Raw genomic sequence first — 20,244 nt, forward strand, 5'->3', positions numbered from 1 at the left:
ATGGCACATGGGAGCTTGTGGAACTTCCAAAAGGGAAAAAGGCATTGCATTGCAAGTGGGTCTATCGAATCAAAGGTGAAGCTGATGGTAGCAAGCGCTACAAGGCTAGGCTGGTTGTCAAGGGATTTGAGCAACGATACGGTATTGATTATACAGATGTCTTCACTCCTGTTGTGAAATCTATTGTTACATCAAATGGATGTAAAGACGGCATTCCTTCATGGTGATTTGGAGGATGAGTTGTACATGACACAGCCTGACATGATGGAGATTGGCTATAAAAGATGCTATGCTGACCATTGTTGTTACTACAAGAGGTTTGACAAGAGCTAGAGCGTGACAAGGCGGCAGGAAAATTGTATCTTTCGCAAGCTGCTTACATTGGTAAGGTTTTGGAAAGATTCAACATGGATAATTCGAAGCCAGTAAGTGTGCCTTTGGGCAGTCACTTCAAGCTATCGAAGAAGGAGTCGCCGAGTACAAAAGAAGAACGTGCTGAGATGAAGAAAGTTCCTTATGCTTCAGCAATTGGCAGTATTATGTATGCAATGGTGTGTACGAGGCCGGATATTGCACAAGCAGTTGGAGTAGTGAGTCGGTTCATGGGTGATCCGGGCAAGCAACATTGGGAAGCAGTTAAATGGATCCTTAGATACTTGAGAGGTACTACAGAAAGAGTCTTATGTTTCAATGGCAAGAATGTCGAGTTGGCAGGTTATGTGGATGCAGACTTGGCGTCCAATGATCTTGATGGGAGAAGAAGTACAACCGGGTATGTATTTACTTATGGTGGTACTGCTATTTCATGGACTTCTAAGTTGCAGAAGACCGTTGCTTTGTCTACTACGGAGGCTGAATATGTAGCCGCGACGGAGGCAAGCAAGGAGATGGTGTGGTTGCAAAGTTTCTTAGATGAACTTGGTAAGGAGAACAAGAGTAGCAGACTCTACAGTGATAGTCAGAGTGCTATTTTCTTGGCAAAGAATCCAGCGTTTCATTCTAGGACAAAGCATGTGGAGTTGAAGTATCATTACATTCGACACCTAGTGGAGATGAAAATCCTGCAACTTGAGAAGATACTTGGAAGTGAGAATCCAGCAGACATGTTTACTAAGGTGGTGACCTTAGAGAAATTGAAGCTATGCATAGCTTCAATTGGCCTTGAAACTTGAAGAGAAGGTTAGGCGATGCTAAGCGGATGCAGGGATGAGATCACGAGGATATGGTGGCGTAGGAGTTGTTAGTCTCCAAGTGGGAGATTGTTAATTATGGAGCCTAATCTCCTACCATATTTAGGATTTGTTTCCTAGAAGTATATTTCCTTGTGATAGATTTATTCCATAGAAGATATTTCCTTATGGAATATGTTTCCTAGTTTGACTAGAATTAGGGTTCTCTATTTTGCTTATAAATAGAGGTGTCCCCTCATTGTAAAATCATCCTGAAATTTTATAGTGAAATCCCTGGCTTGGCATCGCCCCCAGACGTAGATACACTTTGTATCGAACTGGGTAAACAATTCGTTGTGTTCATTCTCCTTTTATATTCGTGATTGCCTGTGTTTATTTCCCAACATTCAAGCACAATTTCTACAAGAACTCAAAGAGACCTCTAGGTAAACAAAGTACTATATTCATAATCAATTCAATTTTTCTAGATTGAAATAATACTTATTCTTCATGTGTGTTAATTATGAAAAGATGGTGGGAGAATACTGGGCTTGTTCAAGAGCTTCCATTCATCAGAGATAGAATAGTGGAATGCTACTATTGGACGACCGGAGTGGTTGAACGTCGTGAACATGGATTTGAGAGGATAATGCTCACCAAAATAAATGCTCTTGTTACAACTATAGATGATATCTACGATATTTATGGCACACTTGAAGAGCTCGAACTATTCACAGAGGCTATTCGAAGGTTAGTTTAATTACAACAATAAACATGGGAGTACATTTTTATTAGTTGTAGTATATATATTAATTGTGTATATATTTTGATCAGATGGGATATTGAATCAATAGATCAACTGCCCCCTTACATGAAAGTATGTTATCTTGCGCTTTACAACTTTGTTAATGAGATGGGATACTATACTCTCAAGGATAAAGGGTTCAACTCCATCCCCTTTCTGCGGAAAACGGTAACAATAATAGCCTTTTGTATATTTTTACTACATTTACAGATGTAAATTTACTAATTAGGATAACATTGAGGAAATTTTTTGCAGTGGGTTGATTTGGTTGAGACATATTTGATAGAGGCAAATTGGTACCACAAGGGGCATAAACCTAGCTTGGAAGAATACATCAACAATGCTTGGATATCAATTGGAGGTGTCCCCATTCTATCCCATCTTTTTTTCCGGCTGACGGATTCAATAGATGAGGAGGATGCCGAGAGCGTGCATAAATACCATGATATTGTTTGTGCATCATGTACGATTCTAAGGCTCGCTGATGATATGGGAACATCACTGGTATGTGACGTTACACGATATACATAAATTTTGAACTGTGAATTACTTATAATTAATATGAGGTTTTGTTTTTTTTGTTTTTTGGATGGTTAAATAACTTTAAATTTAAATGTCGCGCCTCGAACTTATTAGACCTTTGGTCTCAAGCATTAACAATATGAGGTCTTGTTAATATAGGATGAGGTGGAGAGAGGCGACGTGCCAAAATCAGTTCAGTGTTATATGAATGAGTACAATGCTTCAGAAGAAGAGGCGCGAAAGCATGTTCAATCGCTGATAGAGGAGACATGGAAGACGATGAATAAGGAAATGATGGATTCTCCATTTTCAGTATATTTTGCAGAAGTTTGTGCTAATCTCAGCAGAATGGCACAGTTTATATACCAGAAGGAATCTGATGGATTCGGAATGCAACACTCATTCGTTAACAAACAGCTTAGAAGCTTGTTGTTCGAACCATATGAATAAGGAAAGAATTGGTAAAGACTTAAGTGTAGTTTGGGTTTCGATTGTATCTTGTACAAAAGAGGTCAGTAAACATGGGTGGACACACATATAGGAAGGTCTATGGGCTCAAGCTCCTAATAAACATTATTTTTTAATACTTTTTGTTTGTAGGTTTTTTTTTTTATTATATCCCATGTGTCCGTCAATACATGACACAAGTTGACTCGATGCGAGTTTTAAGAAATGTATCCAAAATCCGGTCCTCATTAAATGTCTCATATCTGACTGACACAGGTTTTAAGAAATTGTTTGACTTTATGAAGGAAAGTGCATGGAAAAAAGTTAGTTGATTTATAATAAAATGTGATTGAATGACAAAATGAGTTAGTGCAATGTGAGACTCATTTACTAAAAGTAGTAAAAGTGAAATAAAACATTTTTCGGTGACCGTCCAAATAATGAAATATGAAAAATTTAATGGGGGATAGGGGGGAGTAACAGAAAGTGGACTGAAAAAAGTTAATGGAATGTGGTGCCACTTTTATATAGGATTTGTTTTATGAAGGTCATACCAAAAGTAGTAAAAAGTAAGTGTAACAAGTACCGGCGAACGGATTAAAAAGGAAAGTAAATGAATATAGTTTAAATAATTTCTTTTATATTTCAATCGCAACCGGCCCCTTACCGTTGATTGGGTAGCTTATCCTGCTTGCAATTATAACAATCCTCGTTTCAAAACAAACAAACTACTTAGTGTGTTACATGCCCAATGAGTCAAAATCATTGCCTCAATGCGTACAAATCAGAGCCCCACATTCCAACAATAATTTGAAATAATCTTGATTTGATGAGTGCACATTCCATTACTGTCTGTTGCCGAAATGGGTACATTATTCAATTAATGATTTACTTTTCATCATCCTTCCATCCAAAATTATTTATAAATAAAATATTATTGTTGCTCTATTTTCGATAATTTATTATAAATAATTAAAAATATATAGTTTTGAATTTTATTTCAGAAAATTAACTTTTTTGAAAAAAATCAAGTGTTTTAGTTTTTATTTTTGTTTTCTTTTTCAAAAATATGTGGGTGTGGGCAATCATGATAATATATTCGTTATCATCACTATCTTTTTCCTAGTATATATTAAAAAAAATGGTGACACGTGGACTGTTTCTTAACATGCAAATCTTGAGGAATTGGTGTCTAAAACAAGATAATAAAAAATTTACAAATTAACCGGTGGCTTATCGTGGACCTTTTTCACGTGGTTAACGGGTTGAAATTGATGTTAAACATAATTTAATTACTGTTTGTAAATATGGCGTGCGTAAAAGCGATTAACAATAGTACTACTTATTATAAAAATGAATTAATTAAATAAGGGAGTAAAACAATAACTTGAACCTGGTAAGTTCAGACCAATAAATACATGCAAGTTAACACAAAATAGATTAAAGCAACAAACTGAATACCAATCAATTAACGAGAAGATGTCTAGTATCACATTGTAATTTGCGATTCTTAGCAACACTCATTTTATCGCATCTTCAAAACGACATTGTTTCACTACTGCAGCCAATGCCACTTCTCGTAGAAGCCAGCTGGCCCATTGCTCGTTGCGATTGGGTACTGTGATCCAAACTGAACGACGAACAGGAGGCTACCAGCCTAGTCTTTGGGACTTCAACTCTATTCAATCGTTCGATTTTGCGTATAATAAGGTAATTGAACATACAAATTGATTCTCATTAGTACATATATGTATGACATATTATAAATTCTTGTAGGAACAAAAGCCACTAGAAATGGCGGCGACTCTGATTGAGCAAGTGAAGATGTTGCTTCAACAGGAACAGCGTTTGGAGCTGATTGATGACTTGCAAAAATTGGGTATTTCTTGTCATTTTCGCCACGAAATTGCTCAAATATTAAACTCAAAATCGATTGTGCTAGAGCTAGCCATATTGGACATCAACAATGTTCAAGCACAATTTCTACAAGAACTCAAAGAGACCTCTAGGTAAACAAAGTACTATATTCATAATCAATTCAATTTTTCTAGATTGAAATAATACTTATTCTTCATGTGTGTTAATTATGAAAAGATGGTGGGAGAATACTGGGCTTGTTCAAGAGCTTCCATTCATCAGAGATAGAATAGTGGAATGCTACTATTGGACGACCGGAGTGGTTGAACGTCGTGAACATGGATTTGAGAGGATAATGCTCACCAAAATAAATGCTCTTGTTACAACTATAGATGATATCTACGATATTTATGGCACACTTGAAGAGCTCGAACTATTCACAGAGGCTATTCGAAGGTTAGTTTAATTACAACAATAAACATGGGAGTACATTTTTATTAGTTGTAGTATATATATTAATTGTGTATATATTTTGATCAGATGGGATATTGAATCAATTGACCAACTGCCCCCTTACATGAAAGTATGTTATCTTGCGCTCTACAACTTTGTGAATGAGATGGCTTACTATACTCTCAAGGATAAAGGCTTCAACTCCATCCCCTTTCTGCGGAAAACGGTAACAATAATAGCCTTTTGTATATTCTTACTACATTTATAGATGTACATTTACTAATTAGGCTAATATTGAGGAAATTTTTTGCAGTGGGTTGATTTGGTTGAGACATATTTGATAGAGGCAAATTGGTACCACAAGGGGCATAAACCTAGCTTGGAAGAATACATCAACAATGCTTGGATATCAATTGGAGGTGTCCCCATTCTATCCCATCTTTTTTTCCGGCTGACGGATTCAATAGATGAGGAGGATGCCGAGAGCGTGCATAAATACCATGATATTGTTTGTGCATCATGTACGATTCTAAGGCTCGCTGATGATATGGGAACATCACTGGTATGTGACGTTACACGATATACATAAATTTTGAACTGTGAATTACTTATAATTAATATGAGGTTTTGTTTTTTTTGTTTTTTGGATGGTTAAATAACTTTAAATTTAAATGTCGCGCCTCGAACTTATTAGACCTTTGGTCTCAAGCATTAACAATATGAGGTCTTGTTAATATAGGATGAGGTGGAGAGAGGCGACGTGCCAAAATCAGTTCAGTGTTATATGAATGAGTACAATGCTTCAGAAGAAGAGGCGCGAAAGCATGTTCAATCGCTGATAGAGGAGACATGGAAGACGATGAATAAGGAAATGATGGATTCTCCATTTTCAGTATATTTTGCAGAAGTTTGTGCTAATCTCAGCAGAATGGCACAGTTTATATACCAGAAGGAATCTGATGGATTCGGAATGCAACACTCATTCGTTAACAATCGGCTTGTATCTTGGATTCTTGGTCTATTGTTAGATTGACCATGTCTCTACATAATACAAAATAGATCTCGGCAAACTCATAAACAAGATTTTTTAGTAGGAGTATATTTTCTCTTTGTAATTTTTTTTTAAATTATACTCCCTCCGTCCCCCAATGCATGACACATGTTGACAAAATGTGAGGTTTAAGAAATGTACTCCTACCGGTCCCATTAAATATTTCATATTTGACCGGCACAAGTTTTAAGAAATTGTTGACTTTGTGAAGGAAAGTGGATTAAAAAAGTTAGTGGATTGTGGGTCTTAATTTTATATGTTAAGATTATAGTAATAAAATCTGAGTGAGATGAGTTAATAGAACGTGAGACTGATTCACTAAAAGTAATACTCCATCTGTCCGCGAATAGGAGTCTCGTTTTTTCAATTTAGTCCATCCGCGAATAGGAATCCCGGTTCACTTTTACCATAAATGGTAATAGAGTCTCATCTTCCACTAACTCATTCCACTCACATTTCATTTAAAATTAATATATACAAGTGGACCATATATTCCACTAACTTTCTTCCACCCACTTTTCTTAACATTTCTTAAAACTCGAGTCGCTCATAAATAGGACTCCTAATGGCGGATGGAGGGAGTAAAAGTGAAATAAGACATGGGACATTTAATGGGACCAAAGGAAGTAATAGAAAGTGAATTAAAAAGATTAATAAAATGTGGGGTCACTTTTAAATAGTACTCCTTCCGTCCTGGTTAAGATGACACATTTCTTGTCGCCATGAGATTTTAGAAGTTATTGGTTAACGTGTTTAATTGAAGAGAGAACATGTGGTTGTAAGTATTAAAATAGAGAGAAAGAAAAGTGAATAATTTATTAAGAGTGAGAAAAAGTGGTTAGGTGTATCAATTGGAAAGAGAAAGTTTTCAAAAAAGGAAATGTGTCATCTTAGTTGGGACAAACTAAAAAGGAAACGCGTCATCTTAAGTGAGATGGGAGGAATATTATTTTGTACTTATAAAAATGTGAGTAGGAATAATTAGTGGAGTGTGAAGTCTATTACCGAAAGTGGTAGTAAAAGGTAAGTGTAATAAATATTGTCGGATGATACGGAGGGGCCTTCGGATCGGACTGAGAGCATCCACAATGGATGCCCGATCGCGCGCCCGATAGGCCGAGATCGGGCTCGGGCGTGGTCGGGCATCCATTGCAGGCCTCGGTCACGCCCGAGCGCGACCGAGGGTTCAGTCGCGACCGATCGCCCGCCCGATCGATCGGGCGGGAGATCGGGCGCCCATTGCAGAGGCGCGCCCGATCACGCGTTGGTCCGATCACGCGTTTTTTATTTATTTTTTTTTTCTTTTTCAATTCTATAAATATACCTTAATTCACACATTTTTCACACAACTCTCACACATCTCTCTCAACTCTCTCTCCATTGCAATATCTCTTTCACTCACTTTTCCAAAATGTTTCCCGGAAAAGATATTGGTCGGTCTATGGAACGCGCAATGTTTGCTTTCGGGAACCAGATTTTCGCCGGTATTCGTGCAATACATGAGCAAGAGCAAGCCGAACAGCAGGCCCAAGAGCAGGTCCCGAGGCCTATCCGCCGACGCACATCCGTCCGTCGAGAGCATGTCCTAGCTCATCAACGTCTGTTCGAGGACTACTTCGCCGAACGTCCCCGGTGGGGCGCGCCGGTTTTTCGCCGACGGTTTAGGATGCGGCGAGAGTTGTTTCTCCGCATTGTTCACGCGCTGGAGACGCGACGAGTACTTCCAAGGCGGGAAGATGCGGCCCATAGAAAGGGTCCATCCCCGCTGACGAAGTGCACTGTTGCGCTTCGTCAGTTGGCATACGGCACTACGGCGGACATGTTCGACGAGTATCTTCACGTTGGGGATACAACTGGCCGGCAATGTCTGGTAAATTTTTGTGCGGGCGTTATTGACGCCTTCGGCGCCACATATTTGCGCAAGCCGAATGCCCAAGACTGCCAGGACCTGCTGCGGATGCACGATACGATGCACGACTTTCCTGGAATGTTAGGGAGTATTGATTGTATGCAGAGTGGAAGAATTGTCTATGCAGCGTGGAGAGGCCAATTCACCGGTGGGTATAAGGTACCCACCCCAACGCTTATCCTTGAAGCGGTCGTTGACCCGCGATCTTTGGATTTGGCATGCTCACTTTGGCGTGGCGGGGTCCAACAACGACATCAATGTGCTGAACTCGTCCAGTCTCTTCACCGAGCAATGCAATGGCAACAGTCTGGTTATCAGCTTCACTGCCAGCGGACGACAACATCATAAGGGATACTACTTAGCCGATGGCATTTACCCGAGATGGCCAGTTTTCTTGAAGACGATCTCCTGTCCAACGGGTGCGAGGAGAGAGTTTTTTGCGGCAAAGCAGGAGGCTGCACGGAAGGACGTGGAACGAGGATTCGGTGTGCTTCAAGCGCGTTGGGGAATAGTGAAATGCCCGGCTCGTTCCTGGTACATGCATCATATCGCCAATATCATGTACGCGTGCATCATCTTGCACAACATGATTATTCACGATGAAGGTCGTGCAGCTAGCCAGTGGTCCGACGATGAAGCCGCTCCGAGCGCAGGTCATGCAGCCCCGCCGGTCGTTCGAGGTTTACCCTATGGACTCAGCGAGAGATTACAAGCTCAGGAGAGCATGCGCAACCAACAAGCTCATCTTGATCTCATGAACGACATGATTGAAGAAGTTTGAACACGTAGTGGTCGTTGAAATTGTACCTCTTTATCGTAACTTTTTTTAGAAAAAAATTAAGTAATGTATGTCTTTTGCTAATTCTTTAATTTAATAGTTTAATTTTGCTATTTATAATTGGTAAACATAAAAAAAATTAAAATTAGAATTGAAATGAGAAATGGATAATAGATAGGGCATGCACTAGGGCTCCACCATTGCAGAAAGATGGGGCATGCTGACATGGCAACCACTAGGGCTTTCACTGGGGCATGCACTAGGGCATCCATTGTGGATGCTCTGAGCAAAGTCGCGGCAGCGTGGAAGAGGAAGAGCTGGACGAGGAGCAGGCTCCGGAGGTGGATTGTGAAACGGTGGAGCGAGGTAGGACCTCGTCAAGGGATGAAGTCAAGCGCCGGAGGTCGAAACGTAGAACAGGGCCGCCTATCAGATTTGGAGACTACGTCCCCAAATAGCGCATGGAGGAGGCGAGGATCTTTTATTGATTTTATTATTATTTTAGTTATTTGTTTTGCTTTTATTATTACTTTTTATCGAACAATTGAGTCGATCCAATTATAAGCTCCGTTCCGGGTTTTCTTTGTTGGTTCTTTCCCGCCGTAAGTCGAATCAACCCTAGGGTCCTTAGATTATAAATAGGCTCTAAACTCAATAAAGAGGTATTGAGAATTTGCCTATTTTCTTTTTGTTATTTAACCCTAGTTGTCGACGGGATATCGCCTCCCGGTACTTCTAATATCAACTTCCGGCATCGCATTAGGAGGACTCTCTTAACAGCGGACGGATTAAAAAGAAAAATACATGAATATAGTTTAAATAATTTAGCCTATGTAAGTGATCATGATTTTTGCATCCATTTCTATCGGTAAACAGTGAATCGATGATGATCTGATCCCTACAAGTAATTTCGTATTAATACATATAAATAATTTTGTATTGATAGTAGATGGAGAGACGATGATTTGAATGTTCCGAATATAATATAAATATAATATTCATTTAACATTGATGTTTATGTTAATTTAATATTTGCATATTATTAATTTATGTCAATAGTAAATGTTTTGAATATAATTTAATATTCATTTAACTGTGATGTCTATGTTAATTTAATAATTGTATATTATTAATTCATGTCAATAATTTTCTCGTGCGTTATCTGAAGGCTACATCTTATTTAATGAATTAAGTCATGATAATTAATGCGGAATGCCATGTGTTTGGCTAAAGACATTTCAATCGCAACTGGCCTTAATGATTTAATTAAATAAGGGAGTAAAACAATAACTTGCACCTACTATAAATACATACAAGATAACACAAAAGATTAAAGTAACAAACTGAATACCAATCAATATATTAACGAGAAGATGTCTAGTATCACATTGCAATCTGCGATTCTTAGCAACACTCATATTATCGCATCTTCAAAACGACATTGTTTCACTACTGCAGTCACTGCCACTTCTCGCAGAAACCAGCTGGCCCGTTGCTCGTTGCAATTGGGTACTATGATCCAAACTGAACGACGAACAGGTGGCTACCAGCCTAGTCTTTGGGACTTCAACTCTATTCAATCGTTCGACTTTGCGTGTAACAAGGTAATAATTGATTCCCATTAGTATATATAATTAAGTATGACATATTATATTAATTACATCTCATTATATAAATTCTTGTAGGAAGAAAAGCAGCTAGAAATGGGGGCGACTCTGATTGAGCAAGTGAAGATGTTGCTTCAACGGGAACAGCGTTTGGAGCTGATTGATGACTTGCAAAAATTGGGTATTTCTTGTCATTTTCGCCACGAAATCGCTCAAATATTAAACTCAAAATATTTGAACAAGAAAGAGAAAGATGAGAAGGATTTGTACTCCACAGCTCTCAAATTCAGACTCCTCAGAGAATACGGCTTCATCGTCTCTCAAGGTCTGCCTTCTTTCACAATCCATTCTTGCAAGATTTTATATATTAATGTTGATGATGAAACTAATTAAGTGAAATAAGAATGCAGAAGTGTTTGATTGTTTCAAGAATGACAAAGGTACTGATTTTGAGCCAAGCCTATGTGAGGATACCAAAGGAGTGTTACAACTCTACGAAGCTTCGTTCTTATCACAACATGGCGAAGAGACACTCCAACTAGCAAGAGAATTTGCTACTAAATATCTGGAGAAAATAGTAGTTGATCATGAAATTGCTGATGACATTAATCTCTTATCATCCGTTGAAGCTGCGTTGGAGTTCCCTTCTCGCTGGATGGTTCAAATGCCAAATGCAAAATCGTTCATCGATGCTTACAAGAAGAGACAAGACATGAATCCGATTGTGCTAGAGCTAGCCATATTGGACATCAACAATGTTCAAGCACAATTTCTACAAGAACTCAAAGAGACCTCTAGGTAAACAAAGTACTATATTCATAATCAATTCAATTTTTCTAGATTGAAATAATACTTATTCTTCATGTGTGTTAATTATGAAAAGATGGTGGGAGAATACTGGGCTTGTTCAAGAGCTTCCATTCATTAGAGATAGAATAGTAGAATGCTACTATTGGACGACCGGAGTGGTTGAACGTCGTGAACATGGATTTGAAAGAATAATGCTCACCAAAATAAATGCTCTTGTTACGACTATAGATGATATCTATGATATTTATGGCACTCTTGAAGAGCTCGAACTATTCACAGAGGCTATTCGAAGGTTAGTTTAATTACAACAATAATCATACAGTTTTATTCATTATAGTACTATATATTAATTGTGTATATATTTTGATCAGATGGGATATTGAATCAATTGACCAACTGCCCCCTTACATGAAAGTATGTTATCTTGCACTATACAACTTTGTGAATGAGATGGGATACTACACTCTCAAGGATAAAGGCTTCAACTCCATCCCCTTTATGCGGAAAACGGTAACAATAATAATAGCCTTTTGTATATTCTTACTACATTTATTAATTAGGATAATATTGATGAAGTAATTTTTTGCAGTGGGTTGATTTGGTTGAGACATATTTGATAGAGGCAAATTGGTACCACAAGGGGCATAAACCTAGCTTGGAAGAATACATCAACAATGCTTGGATATCAATTGGAGGTGTCCCCATTCTATCCCACCTTTTTTTCCAATTAACAGATTGGATAGATGAGGAGGCTGCCGAGAGCGTGCATAAATACCATGATATTGTTCGTGCATCATGTACGATTCTAAGGCTCGCTGACGATATGGGAACATCACTGGTAAGTGACATTACACAATATACATAAATTTTGAATTGTGAATTACTTATAATTAATATGAGGTTTTGTTAATATAGGATGAGGTGGAGAGAGGCGACGTCCCAAAATCAGTTCAGTGTTACATGAATGAGAACAATGCTTCGGAAGAAGAGGCGCGAAAGCATGTTCGATCACTGATAGAGCAGACATGGAAGACGATGAATAAGGAAATGATGGATTCTCCATTTTCAGTATATTTTGCAGAAGTTTGTGCTAATCTCAGCAGAATGGCACAGTTTATATACCAGAAGGAATCCGATGGATTCGGAATGCAACACTCATTCGTTAACAAACAGCTTAGAAGCTTGTTGTTCGAACCTTATGAATAGCAAATCAGATACTGCATTTGCTTGGCAAGCCAAGGATTATTCAGGAAAGTTGTTTGAGACTTAATATGAATCTGTACTAGTATATTTTAGTTATACTTACAATGATCTTGTTGCATTATCAGTTGATGTATTATGTATTTTTCTTTGTACTGCACCATGGTCAATGGCTTATATATATAAAGTTAATAATACTAGTAGCAATTCTTATATATGCGTTCATTTAGGACTAGCAAATCGTGCGGGTTGGAAATCAACCTGATACCCGATAAGATTTAATTTAAACCCGATCCATTAAAAATTTCTCATTTAAAAAATAAATCCGATTTGTTACCTGAACACAACCCGGACATGACACGGACCGAAATGGAATCGCACATGAGGGTGACGTGTAAAGTCCACGTTGTTGACTACTTTTTTCTTTCTGCTTTGGCGCTCTGTTTCTCTTTCACTTGATCAGCATTCTCTCTCTCTCTCCTCTTCTTCATCTGGATTCTCGACTGGTGCAGCTGAACAAGACAATCTCTGGTTTTGGTTTCACTTCTCTTAATTCATCCATCTCCGGCTGCTGACATGGCTTATGCTGCCGTGAATTCTCTTCTCTACACCATCGACCACCTCCTAAATTCCAATCGCATTTCATTCGCCTCTTCCACTTCACAAACCCTAGACTTCGCATTGGATCGCGTCAAATCGCTACAAGCAACACTCAGACAATTCGACGAAATCAGAAACAACAGCAGAGGAGTCAAGGCTTCGGAAGCGCGAATCAGAGACGAAGCGCGCAGATTAGAAGATGCTATTGAATTCCACATTTCAGCTCAGATTCATTTGCAATCTCAATGCTACGACCGCTGCCCGCCCACTCTCTCTCTCACCATCGAAGAATTGAATGAAAATATCAATTGCTTTGCAGAAACAGCTGACAAAATGGAAGAGGAATACGTTCAGGAATTACACAAGCCATCAACTGAAGAAGGAGAAGAAGATTCTGCTTCTGCTTCTGCTTCTGCTGCTGCTGTTGCTGCTTCACTAGGGATTGATTCCAGTGGAAACGAGTGCGAAATGGTTGGATTATCTGATTTCTTTCTCAAAATCAGAAACCTGCTAATTGCAAATGCGAGTAAACGAACTTCCATATGCATCAGTGGCATGGCGGGTATTGGTAAGACTACTCTTGCTAAAAAGCTTATTCACGATCCTTTAATCAAAGAAAACTTTGAATGTCTGGCATTTGTTATTGTGGGAAGACAGTATAAGTTAGAGGAAATCTTGCGAGCTATTGTAGCTCAAGTACACCTTGATGGCGATGAAATGATCACCGGAGAAAGTGAGGATTTTGAAGAGTATTTGAAGAGAATTTTGAGTGGTAGAAGATATCTCATCATGCTAGATGATACTTGGGACCTCGGTTTCTTCCTTGGTCTTAAATGTGCACTGCCAAATGAGGATAATGGGAGTCGAATCTTGGTCATTAGCAGGAAAACTCGAACCGTTGAACCCGGTGTAAGAAATGGCTATTCTTTCACAATGCCTTTTCTTGATGAAGAGGAGAGTTGGGATCTTCTCAAGTGGAAGGTCTTTGGTAAGGAAGAGTTTCCATATCGGTTCATGAAAGCTGGGAAGAAGATTGCTAAGAATTGTGAAGGTCTTCCTCTTTTGATCCTCGTTGTAGCTGCTAAACTCTTGTCTGGAGACAAGAACAATCTAGAGTTCTGGAACGAGGTAGCGGAGAAGAAGAATTCAGTCTTTGAGGATGCTTGTGAACAATTATCGGATATATTGCTACAAAGTTATCAGTTCATGCGTCAGTATTTGAAGCTGTGTTTTCTTTATATAGCAGCATTTACTCAGAATCATGTAGTTCGGCGCTCTAGGATCGTCACACTGTGGGCAGCAGAGGGGATTCTAGAACATTCTGGTAATCACGCGATTGACAAATTTGCTTCCTATAATCTGGTTTTGGTTTGGCAAATATGCTTGGTCAGAGCCCGAGCTCATGCTTTCCGCCTCCATCCTGCCTATTGGTATATGTGTAGAAGAGAAGCTGAGAGCAACAAGTTCTTCTGTGTCTTGAGTAGTTACGCTGATTGTTCGATTGAATGTGTGGAAAAACAACGTCATTTTTCCATCCACAACAATGTCTTGTTCGCCATCAAAGAGGTCCATGACTTGTTGGCATCAGTATCAACTGTGCGTTCTGTTCTATGTATGGGACCGTATTATAAATATCAAGTGCCAATATGCTTAGATTGGAAGCTGCTTAGGGTGCTCGATGCTCTTACAATCCGTTTCTATGAGTTCCCGCATGAGGTAGTGAAGCTAATTCAGTTAACTTATCTAGGCCTCACTTGTGATGCAAACCTCCCTCCTTCCATATCAAGACTTTGGAAACTTAGCTATCTCATTGTTCATCGACACCTGAGCATCAAATGGACCGTAGACGAGTCGTATTTTCCTGTAGAGATATGGGATATGCAAGAGTTGGAGCATCTTGAAGTCATTGGAAGAAACCTACCTAATCCTATTCCTGGCGCAGTCTTACCCAGACTCAGAAGGCTTTTAGATGTTGGTGCTCATAGTTGTGGAAAGGAGGTTCTTGAATGTATTCCAGATTTGAGAAAACTGAGGCTTCAAATTGAGTTAGAACCCGACTATACTCAAACCTGGAGCTTGTTTGATCATATCTCGTGTCTCCAAGAACTAAAATCGATCCAGTGTGTTATTGTGCCCCCTGAAGTGTTGTATGAGCCTATAGTCCCGCCTCCGCCTCTCCCGGTTTCCGTAAGGAGTCTTAAGAAGTTGAGTTTGAGCGGCTCTGGATATCCATGGGAAGAGATGAGCAAGGTTGGTGGATTGCCGTTTCTTGCAGTGCTCAAATTACAGAACTATGCCTTTCAAGGGGAGAAGTGGGAAGCGAAAGAAAGAGGATTTTCAAATCTTAAATATCTCTTCCTTGAAGATACAGATCTTGTGCAATGGACAGCATGTGATGGAAGCTTCCCAAGGCTTAGGTGCCTGACTATGAAAAACTGCTACAATATAGAAGAGATCCCCCTATTTGAATCTGATATGGAAGCTCTACTATCGCCTTATATAGTTATTGAACTTATAGACTGCAACCCCTTAGTTGAGATTTGTGCAGAGCAAAAGTATGGTACCGAAAGGGTTAAGGCCAATTATTCGTGGAAATGACGACAAGAACAAGCTAGGGTGATTTTCAACACGGCTCACAGTTCTGGAAAACGCTATAAGTTTGGGACACAAACTACGGTTAAGTCTTCTAACTTCTTCGTTGTGATGTATCTAGCTTTATAATACAGATCGCAGCCACAAGATAGCAGTCAAGGCAAAGTGGAGTGAATGATTCCCAGATTCAAATTTCATTTTGTCAATAAGTTTGTTTCGTTTTTTTGTTGACAATGAGAAATCTAGAATATGGTGCTATTGTTTATGTTGACAGTAAGGAGTTTTCGATGCTTGGGCTTTGTAGTTTGTTTAATTAGAATTCTGTTGAGTATATACAAACTTGGAGCAGATGAAGCTCTTTAAACTCTTTTAAAGGTAGTAGGACTGTAGGAGTAGTATATTAACTTGAGCACTATCTAAATGAATAAATAATGAACAATTCTTGGACAATTTTTTTCTTCATACTGAACTTCAAACATTGATGAAGGAAACATAAGCATTCACAAAATATCAACAAGTAATATGTACATCTCCCAGTAGCTAGCATGAACTAATCTTTAAACCAAACTTACTTCCTAAATGAACAAATAATAACAGGATTCTCCAGCGGAAATTCTATAATTATACTTTTTTGGTATCATTTTTTGTTTCTTTTTTCTATACTGTGATCAAGAGAAACCTACAGCCTCTACCACATCAAGACCAAATGCAAATGTTGCCATTCTTATCACAAGTTGCCAAAGGCTTACCGAGCTCACTCCACGCGCAGCTCAACACAGGAGATGTATGCTCCTTCAGCGTGCTCACTATTTTGGCGTTCCCAACAGACCAGATTTCCACGGACCCATCATCAGATCCAGCAGCGACATAACTGTCGTCAGGACTCAAACAAGACCTACTCCAGTTAGATGCCACTCTCCCATTCCCTCTCAAATTTGCACAGATTTCGAGAGTCCGCATGTCGAATAGATTGTGCAAGTTGTCCCTTCCACTCGACAGCAACATATTACCGTTTCTGGACAGTGATAATGATGTTACTGCAGAAGAGGAATGTGCTGCGATCTCACTGAGAAGTTTCCCTGTCTGAATATCCCATAGTCGGAGATTCCCATTTACATGGCCGGAGCAAATGGTCTGCCCATCCATACTAAAACAGAGAGCATTGCAGTTGCTGTAGCATAGAAGAGTGTTGACGCAGTAGCCTTTCTGAAGATCCCAAACTTTAATGGTTCGATCATAAGCCGCACTGACAACATTGCGGTTAGACACCTTGCTGACATCCACGGCACTGACTTTGTCCGTGTGACCAGTAAGGGTATGTCGTACACGACCTGAGCTTACGTCCCATACATACAAAGTATTTGCACTGCTGGCTGCAATAATCGATTTGTTGTCGTGGGTAATGCAGAGATCAAAAACTGTGCCCAGACAACCATAAAGTGTGCGAGTCGATGATCCAGTGTTTGTATCCCACATTTTAACTGCTTTGTCTTGTCCTCCACTGACCAATCTAGAGGAGTTATGCTCAAACAATATGGAGGCGCAGCCACCGTCATGAGCAGGGATCCTTTGCCTGCATGTAGAGGGGACGGTTGACTCGACATAATACTCCGCACCCTCTTCACATCGGCGGACTACGCCATCAACTTGTTGGTGGGCGAGATTTTCCATGCTGGTTCCCTTGAGACGATTCACCATATCTTCATAAAGAGCATTTGCCTATTAAGGAAGCATTCATTATCAACAATAACAGGTATAAACACTCATACATGAAAATTATATAATATTACAAAATGAGTGACAATTAAAATAAAAGGGGGGAGCTCTATTAATTTGTATACCAAAAGAGAACTTCATTAATTATTAAGCTACCTCATTTAGACGCTCAGCATCCTTCATTTTTTCCAACATCCAACGGTCAATTAGCATTTTGTTTTCTGCTTCTGCATTGTCAGCTCTCAGAATGGTCGCCTCAAGTTGAGCTTTAACTTCTTGGTGCTCACCTATCAACAAGTCCAGAGCCTTAGTCTTTTCCTCCAACAGTGCAGCTAAACGGGAGCATTCATCCCTGCAAATTATAGCACTAGAGTTAAGCTCACTGATGAAAGGGTTACCATGATCCATCTCTACATGGTGGAGGATCTACTGATGTAGGAGAGACAGGAGGAGAGGAGACAGATTCAAAGATGACACCTTGCTTGACTAAGCTCATTTTGCAACTCGGATATCATAGTTTCTTTCTCTTGCATTAATGCTTTTGAAGTTCTGGATTCGGCCACTTCCACCACAAGTTGTTCAGATAATCTAGACTGAGCTTTGTAACATTGTTGGAGCTCCAATTCAAGATTTTCAGCTTTCTCTTTCCACTCCGACCCCTTTTACAGATAGCATTGTTAATACAGTTAAGTCAATAAATAAAAATGAAGAAATGGTTACAGAGGTGAAACCAACCAAAACAGTTCAAAGAGAAAAAAAAAATTTAAACGAAGTTGAGCAATAGTCAAATAATTAAAACATTCACCAAAAGGAAATAGGAAAAGTGATGGCCCTACATTGTCTAACCAAATTTTAAACACTTCCTTCATTCAAAGAACTGAATGGTCTCTATCACCACAACCAGCTAAAATCAGCATACTCCTTTATTCAAGAAATTATTTTATATCAAGCAGAAAGGTATCATGCTAGCTAGCAAGTATCAGGCTATCCATATGTCATTTCCTCTCTTCCTCAGACAAACTTACAAGAAGCTACACATGTTGAACGATCCAATCAAGACTGGCATGCTTGATGCATCAATGTTTCCTGATGTAGTTGATACTGCAAGTCTGCAACTCCTTCAATCCGACCATTATAAGCAAGATTCTTTCCCCAATTAGCTAGTGGAACCAACAACTTGTTACAGCACATCCCTAGCATCAGCTCCAACCAAATCTCGCCCTATGCTATAACTAGCTCAGTTTTCTAGTGCTTAATCATGATAATGGATCTTAAGATGTCGATATGCACCACAAAAACTAATCAACTGTTGAAGTATGCCCATATTTCTTGTACTTTTGCTTTGTATCTCAGTATCAGCTAGCAACTTCGCATACTACATAGCCACCAGTAGAATACTAAATTTGCAATCTCCTATTTTCACACAAGGTGATAACCTTTTTAAGCAAAAAGACTGGTTAAACACACTGTAAGCTCAAGATCAACCACGTTCACATATTCAAAAACATTTCCACAACAGAACTAGCAATCACTAATTCAACAACATTTCCCAAGGCTACAGTAACTTTGTCATGCTAAAGTCAACTATATAAACACTAAATTGAAACCAAAAGAACCAAATTCAAACAACCTGAGACACAATTGGGCGAGATAGCGCAATAAAAGCAGGAGAATGTGCCCCCTCTTCCACTAAATGGCGCTTTCTCAGAGCTTTTAGAGCATGCTTTATTGCATCCATTGCAGCATCTCCTTGTGCCCTGATTTAGAAATATAAGAGACGAATCGCCATCAACTACAAACGAAGAAATAATCAAACACAAAATACCTAGATTAAAGCAAATAATCAGAAACATAAATTTGCTGAAGGTTATTTCAGCTGATAATCGAAGAATTACATTGAATAACTGGGGATTTAGGGTTTCGTCTACGGCAACTAGAAATCAAATTTGAGGGTTTGGATGACGAAGGATTCGGAAAACAAAAAAAACAGTTGGGATCGTTCGTGAATTATTTATAGCTGCAAAGTTTGATTACTGATTTTGAAGTTTAATTTTTTTCACATTTCACCATTTGAATTAAAATTTAGTTTTAAATTTTGAGAGAACATTTATTTTGGGTCCGCGAACTTAGTCAAGTTATCATTTATTCATGACATTTGAACATAATTTTGAGATCTATGAACTTTGATTTAATATCAACTTTATCACTGTTTCTAACATTTTCTGAACGAAAATATCCTCAAGACTATAAATGACAATTATGTCGATTTACTCTCTTCTTCATTAAAATATTGACAATCACAATAATCATACTTCCGTTCTCCATAATTCATGGAACTCTGTTGCCAAGCTTAGATTATTAACTCTTGATCACATCTATCTGGAAAGAAACCTCCAATTCTTTATCGAGATTGTTTTTCTCGAGGAGTTGGATTTGAGTCGCAACAAATTTGAATGAAGCATTGATGAAAACTGCAGTTTGTTGTCTTTGAAGATGATAAATCTTGAAAATATAATTTTGATGGTTCGATTCCTGATTCAATTCAAAAACTTCTAAATCTCTATGTTTAAACCTGAACAACAACATATCTCAAGGTGAAATCCCACAAATCACTGGAAACATCATCTCGCTTTCTCTTCAACAACAATCTCACCAGAGAAATCTCACTTTCTCAATAAATTAAAACAGAGAAAAAAAATGTCAAATACTCTCAATATTTTTATGAAAA

General features: G+C 38.7%; 6 protein-coding genes across 7 annotated transcripts; 5 read left to right on the forward strand and 1 right to left on the reverse strand.

The window, feature by feature from the left end:
• The first annotated feature begins 407 nt into the window (after window positions 1-407).
• LOC125220542 (1,8-cineole synthase, chloroplastic-like) lies at window positions 408-3,082 on the forward strand. The gene is made up of 6 exons (XM_048122704.1): window positions 408-1,115; window positions 1,491-1,615; window positions 1,701-1,919; window positions 2,004-2,142; window positions 2,230-2,478; window positions 2,656-3,082. The coding sequence occupies exons 1-6, from the start codon at window positions 408-410 to the stop codon at window positions 2,944-2,946; spliced, it is 1,731 nt and encodes a 576-aa protein (XP_047978661.1). The 3' UTR covers window positions 2,947-3,082.
• A 1,168-nt stretch (window positions 3,083-4,250) lies between these two features.
• LOC125220543 (1,8-cineole synthase, chloroplastic-like) lies at window positions 4,251-6,286 on the forward strand. The gene is made up of 7 exons (XM_048122705.1): window positions 4,251-4,255; window positions 4,458-4,653; window positions 4,720-4,952; window positions 5,038-5,256; window positions 5,341-5,479; window positions 5,567-5,815; window positions 5,993-6,286. The coding sequence occupies exons 1-7, from the start codon at window positions 4,251-4,253 to the stop codon at window positions 6,284-6,286; spliced, it is 1,335 nt and encodes a 444-aa protein (XP_047978662.1).
• A 1,684-nt stretch (window positions 6,287-7,970) lies between these two features.
• Window positions 7,971-8,994, forward strand: LOC125220544. Its single transcript, XM_048122706.1, has 2 exons — window positions 7,971-8,174; window positions 8,341-8,994. The coding sequence occupies exons 1-2, from the start codon at window positions 7,971-7,973 to the stop codon at window positions 8,992-8,994; spliced, it is 858 nt and encodes a 285-aa protein (XP_047978663.1).
• A 1,370-nt stretch (window positions 8,995-10,364) lies between these two features.
• LOC125219553 (cineole synthase 1, chloroplastic-like) lies at window positions 10,365-12,823 on the forward strand. Its single transcript, XM_048121564.1, has 7 exons — window positions 10,365-10,595; window positions 10,677-10,923; window positions 11,009-11,396; window positions 11,482-11,700; window positions 11,780-11,918; window positions 11,998-12,246; window positions 12,324-12,823. Exons 1-7 carry the CDS (start codon window positions 10,365-10,367, stop codon window positions 12,612-12,614), a joined length of 1,764 nt encoding a protein of 587 aa, XP_047977521.1. The 3' UTR covers window positions 12,615-12,823.
• Window positions 12,824-13,676: 853 nt separating this feature from the next.
• LOC125220546 (putative late blight resistance protein homolog R1A-10) lies at window positions 13,677-15,806 on the forward strand. Its single transcript, XM_048122707.1, has one exon. The coding sequence runs from the start codon at window positions 13,677-13,679 to the stop codon at window positions 15,804-15,806; it is 2,130 nt and encodes a 709-aa protein (XP_047978664.1).
• A 472-nt stretch (window positions 15,807-16,278) lies between these two features.
• LOC125217889 (autophagy-related protein 16) lies at window positions 16,279-19,551 on the reverse strand. 2 transcript variants are annotated; one of them, XM_048119459.1, is made up of 5 exons: window positions 19,412-19,551; window positions 19,147-19,273; window positions 17,994-18,175; window positions 17,673-17,868; window positions 16,279-17,519 (listed from the first exon to the last, which is right to left on the reverse strand). In XM_048119459.1, coding segments are annotated over exons 1-5 (1,530 nt in total). In that variant the 5' UTR covers window positions 19,414-19,551; the 3' UTR covers window positions 16,279-16,496. The 2 variants fall into 2 exon arrangements, with proteins under 2 accessions (XP_047975416.1, XP_047975417.1); XM_048119460.1 differs by having other exon boundaries at window positions 19,147-19,308; window positions 19,412-19,529.
• Window positions 19,552-20,244: the final 693 nt, after the last annotated feature.

Source organism: Salvia hispanica, chromosome 4 (genome assembly GCF_023119035.1).
Source record: "Salvia hispanica cultivar TCC Black 2014 chromosome 4, UniMelb_Shisp_WGS_1.0, whole genome shotgun sequence".
NCBI classification, from domain to species: Eukaryota; Viridiplantae; Streptophyta; class Magnoliopsida; order Lamiales; family Lamiaceae; genus Salvia; species Salvia hispanica.

Coding starts and splice junctions, on each gene's coding strand:
- LOC125220542 (XM_048122704.1), top strand. CDS start 408: ATGGATAATTCGAAGCCAGTAAGTGTGCCTTTGGGCAGTCACTTCAAG. Junction 1,116..1,490: donor CAGCAGACATGTTTACTAAG/GTGGTGACCTTA, acceptor CCCCAGACGTAG/ATACACTTTGTATCGAACTG. Junction 1,920..2,003: donor TTCACAGAGGCTATTCGAAG/GTTAGTTTAATT, acceptor TATTTTGATCAG/ATGGGATATTGAATCAATAG.
- LOC125220543 (XM_048122705.1), top strand. Junction 4,953..5,037: donor GAACTCAAAGAGACCTCTAG/GTAAACAAAGTA, acceptor AATTATGAAAAG/ATGGTGGGAGAATACTGGGC. Junction 5,816..5,992: donor ATGATATGGGAACATCACTG/GTATGTGACGTT, acceptor TTGTTAATATAG/GATGAGGTGGAGAGAGGCGA.
- LOC125220544 (XM_048122706.1), top strand. CDS start 7,971: ATGCGGCGAGAGTTGTTTCTCCGCATTGTTCACGCGCTGGAGACGCGA. Junction 8,175..8,340: donor CAACTGGCCGGCAATGTCTG/GTAAATTTTTGT, acceptor TTGTCTATGCAG/CGTGGAGAGGCCAATTCACC.
- LOC125219553 (XM_048121564.1), top strand. CDS start 10,365: ATGTCTAGTATCACATTGCAATCTGCGATTCTTAGCAACACTCATATT. Junction 10,924..11,008: donor CGGCTTCATCGTCTCTCAAG/GTCTGCCTTCTT, acceptor ATAAGAATGCAG/AAGTGTTTGATTGTTTCAAG. Junction 11,701..11,779: donor TTCACAGAGGCTATTCGAAG/GTTAGTTTAATT, acceptor TATTTTGATCAG/ATGGGATATTGAATCAATTG.
- LOC125220546 (XM_048122707.1), top strand. CDS start 13,677: ATGGTTGGATTATCTGATTTCTTTCTCAAAATCAGAAACCTGCTAATT.
- LOC125217889 (XM_048119459.1), bottom strand. Junction 18,176..19,146: donor CTCGCCCAATTGTGTCTCAG/GTTGTTTGAATT, acceptor TATCTGTAAAAG/GGGTCGGAGTGGAAAGAGAA. Junction 17,520..17,672: donor ATGCTGAGCGTCTAAATGAG/GTAGCTTAATAA, acceptor CTTCCTTAATAG/GCAAATGCTCTTTATGAAGA.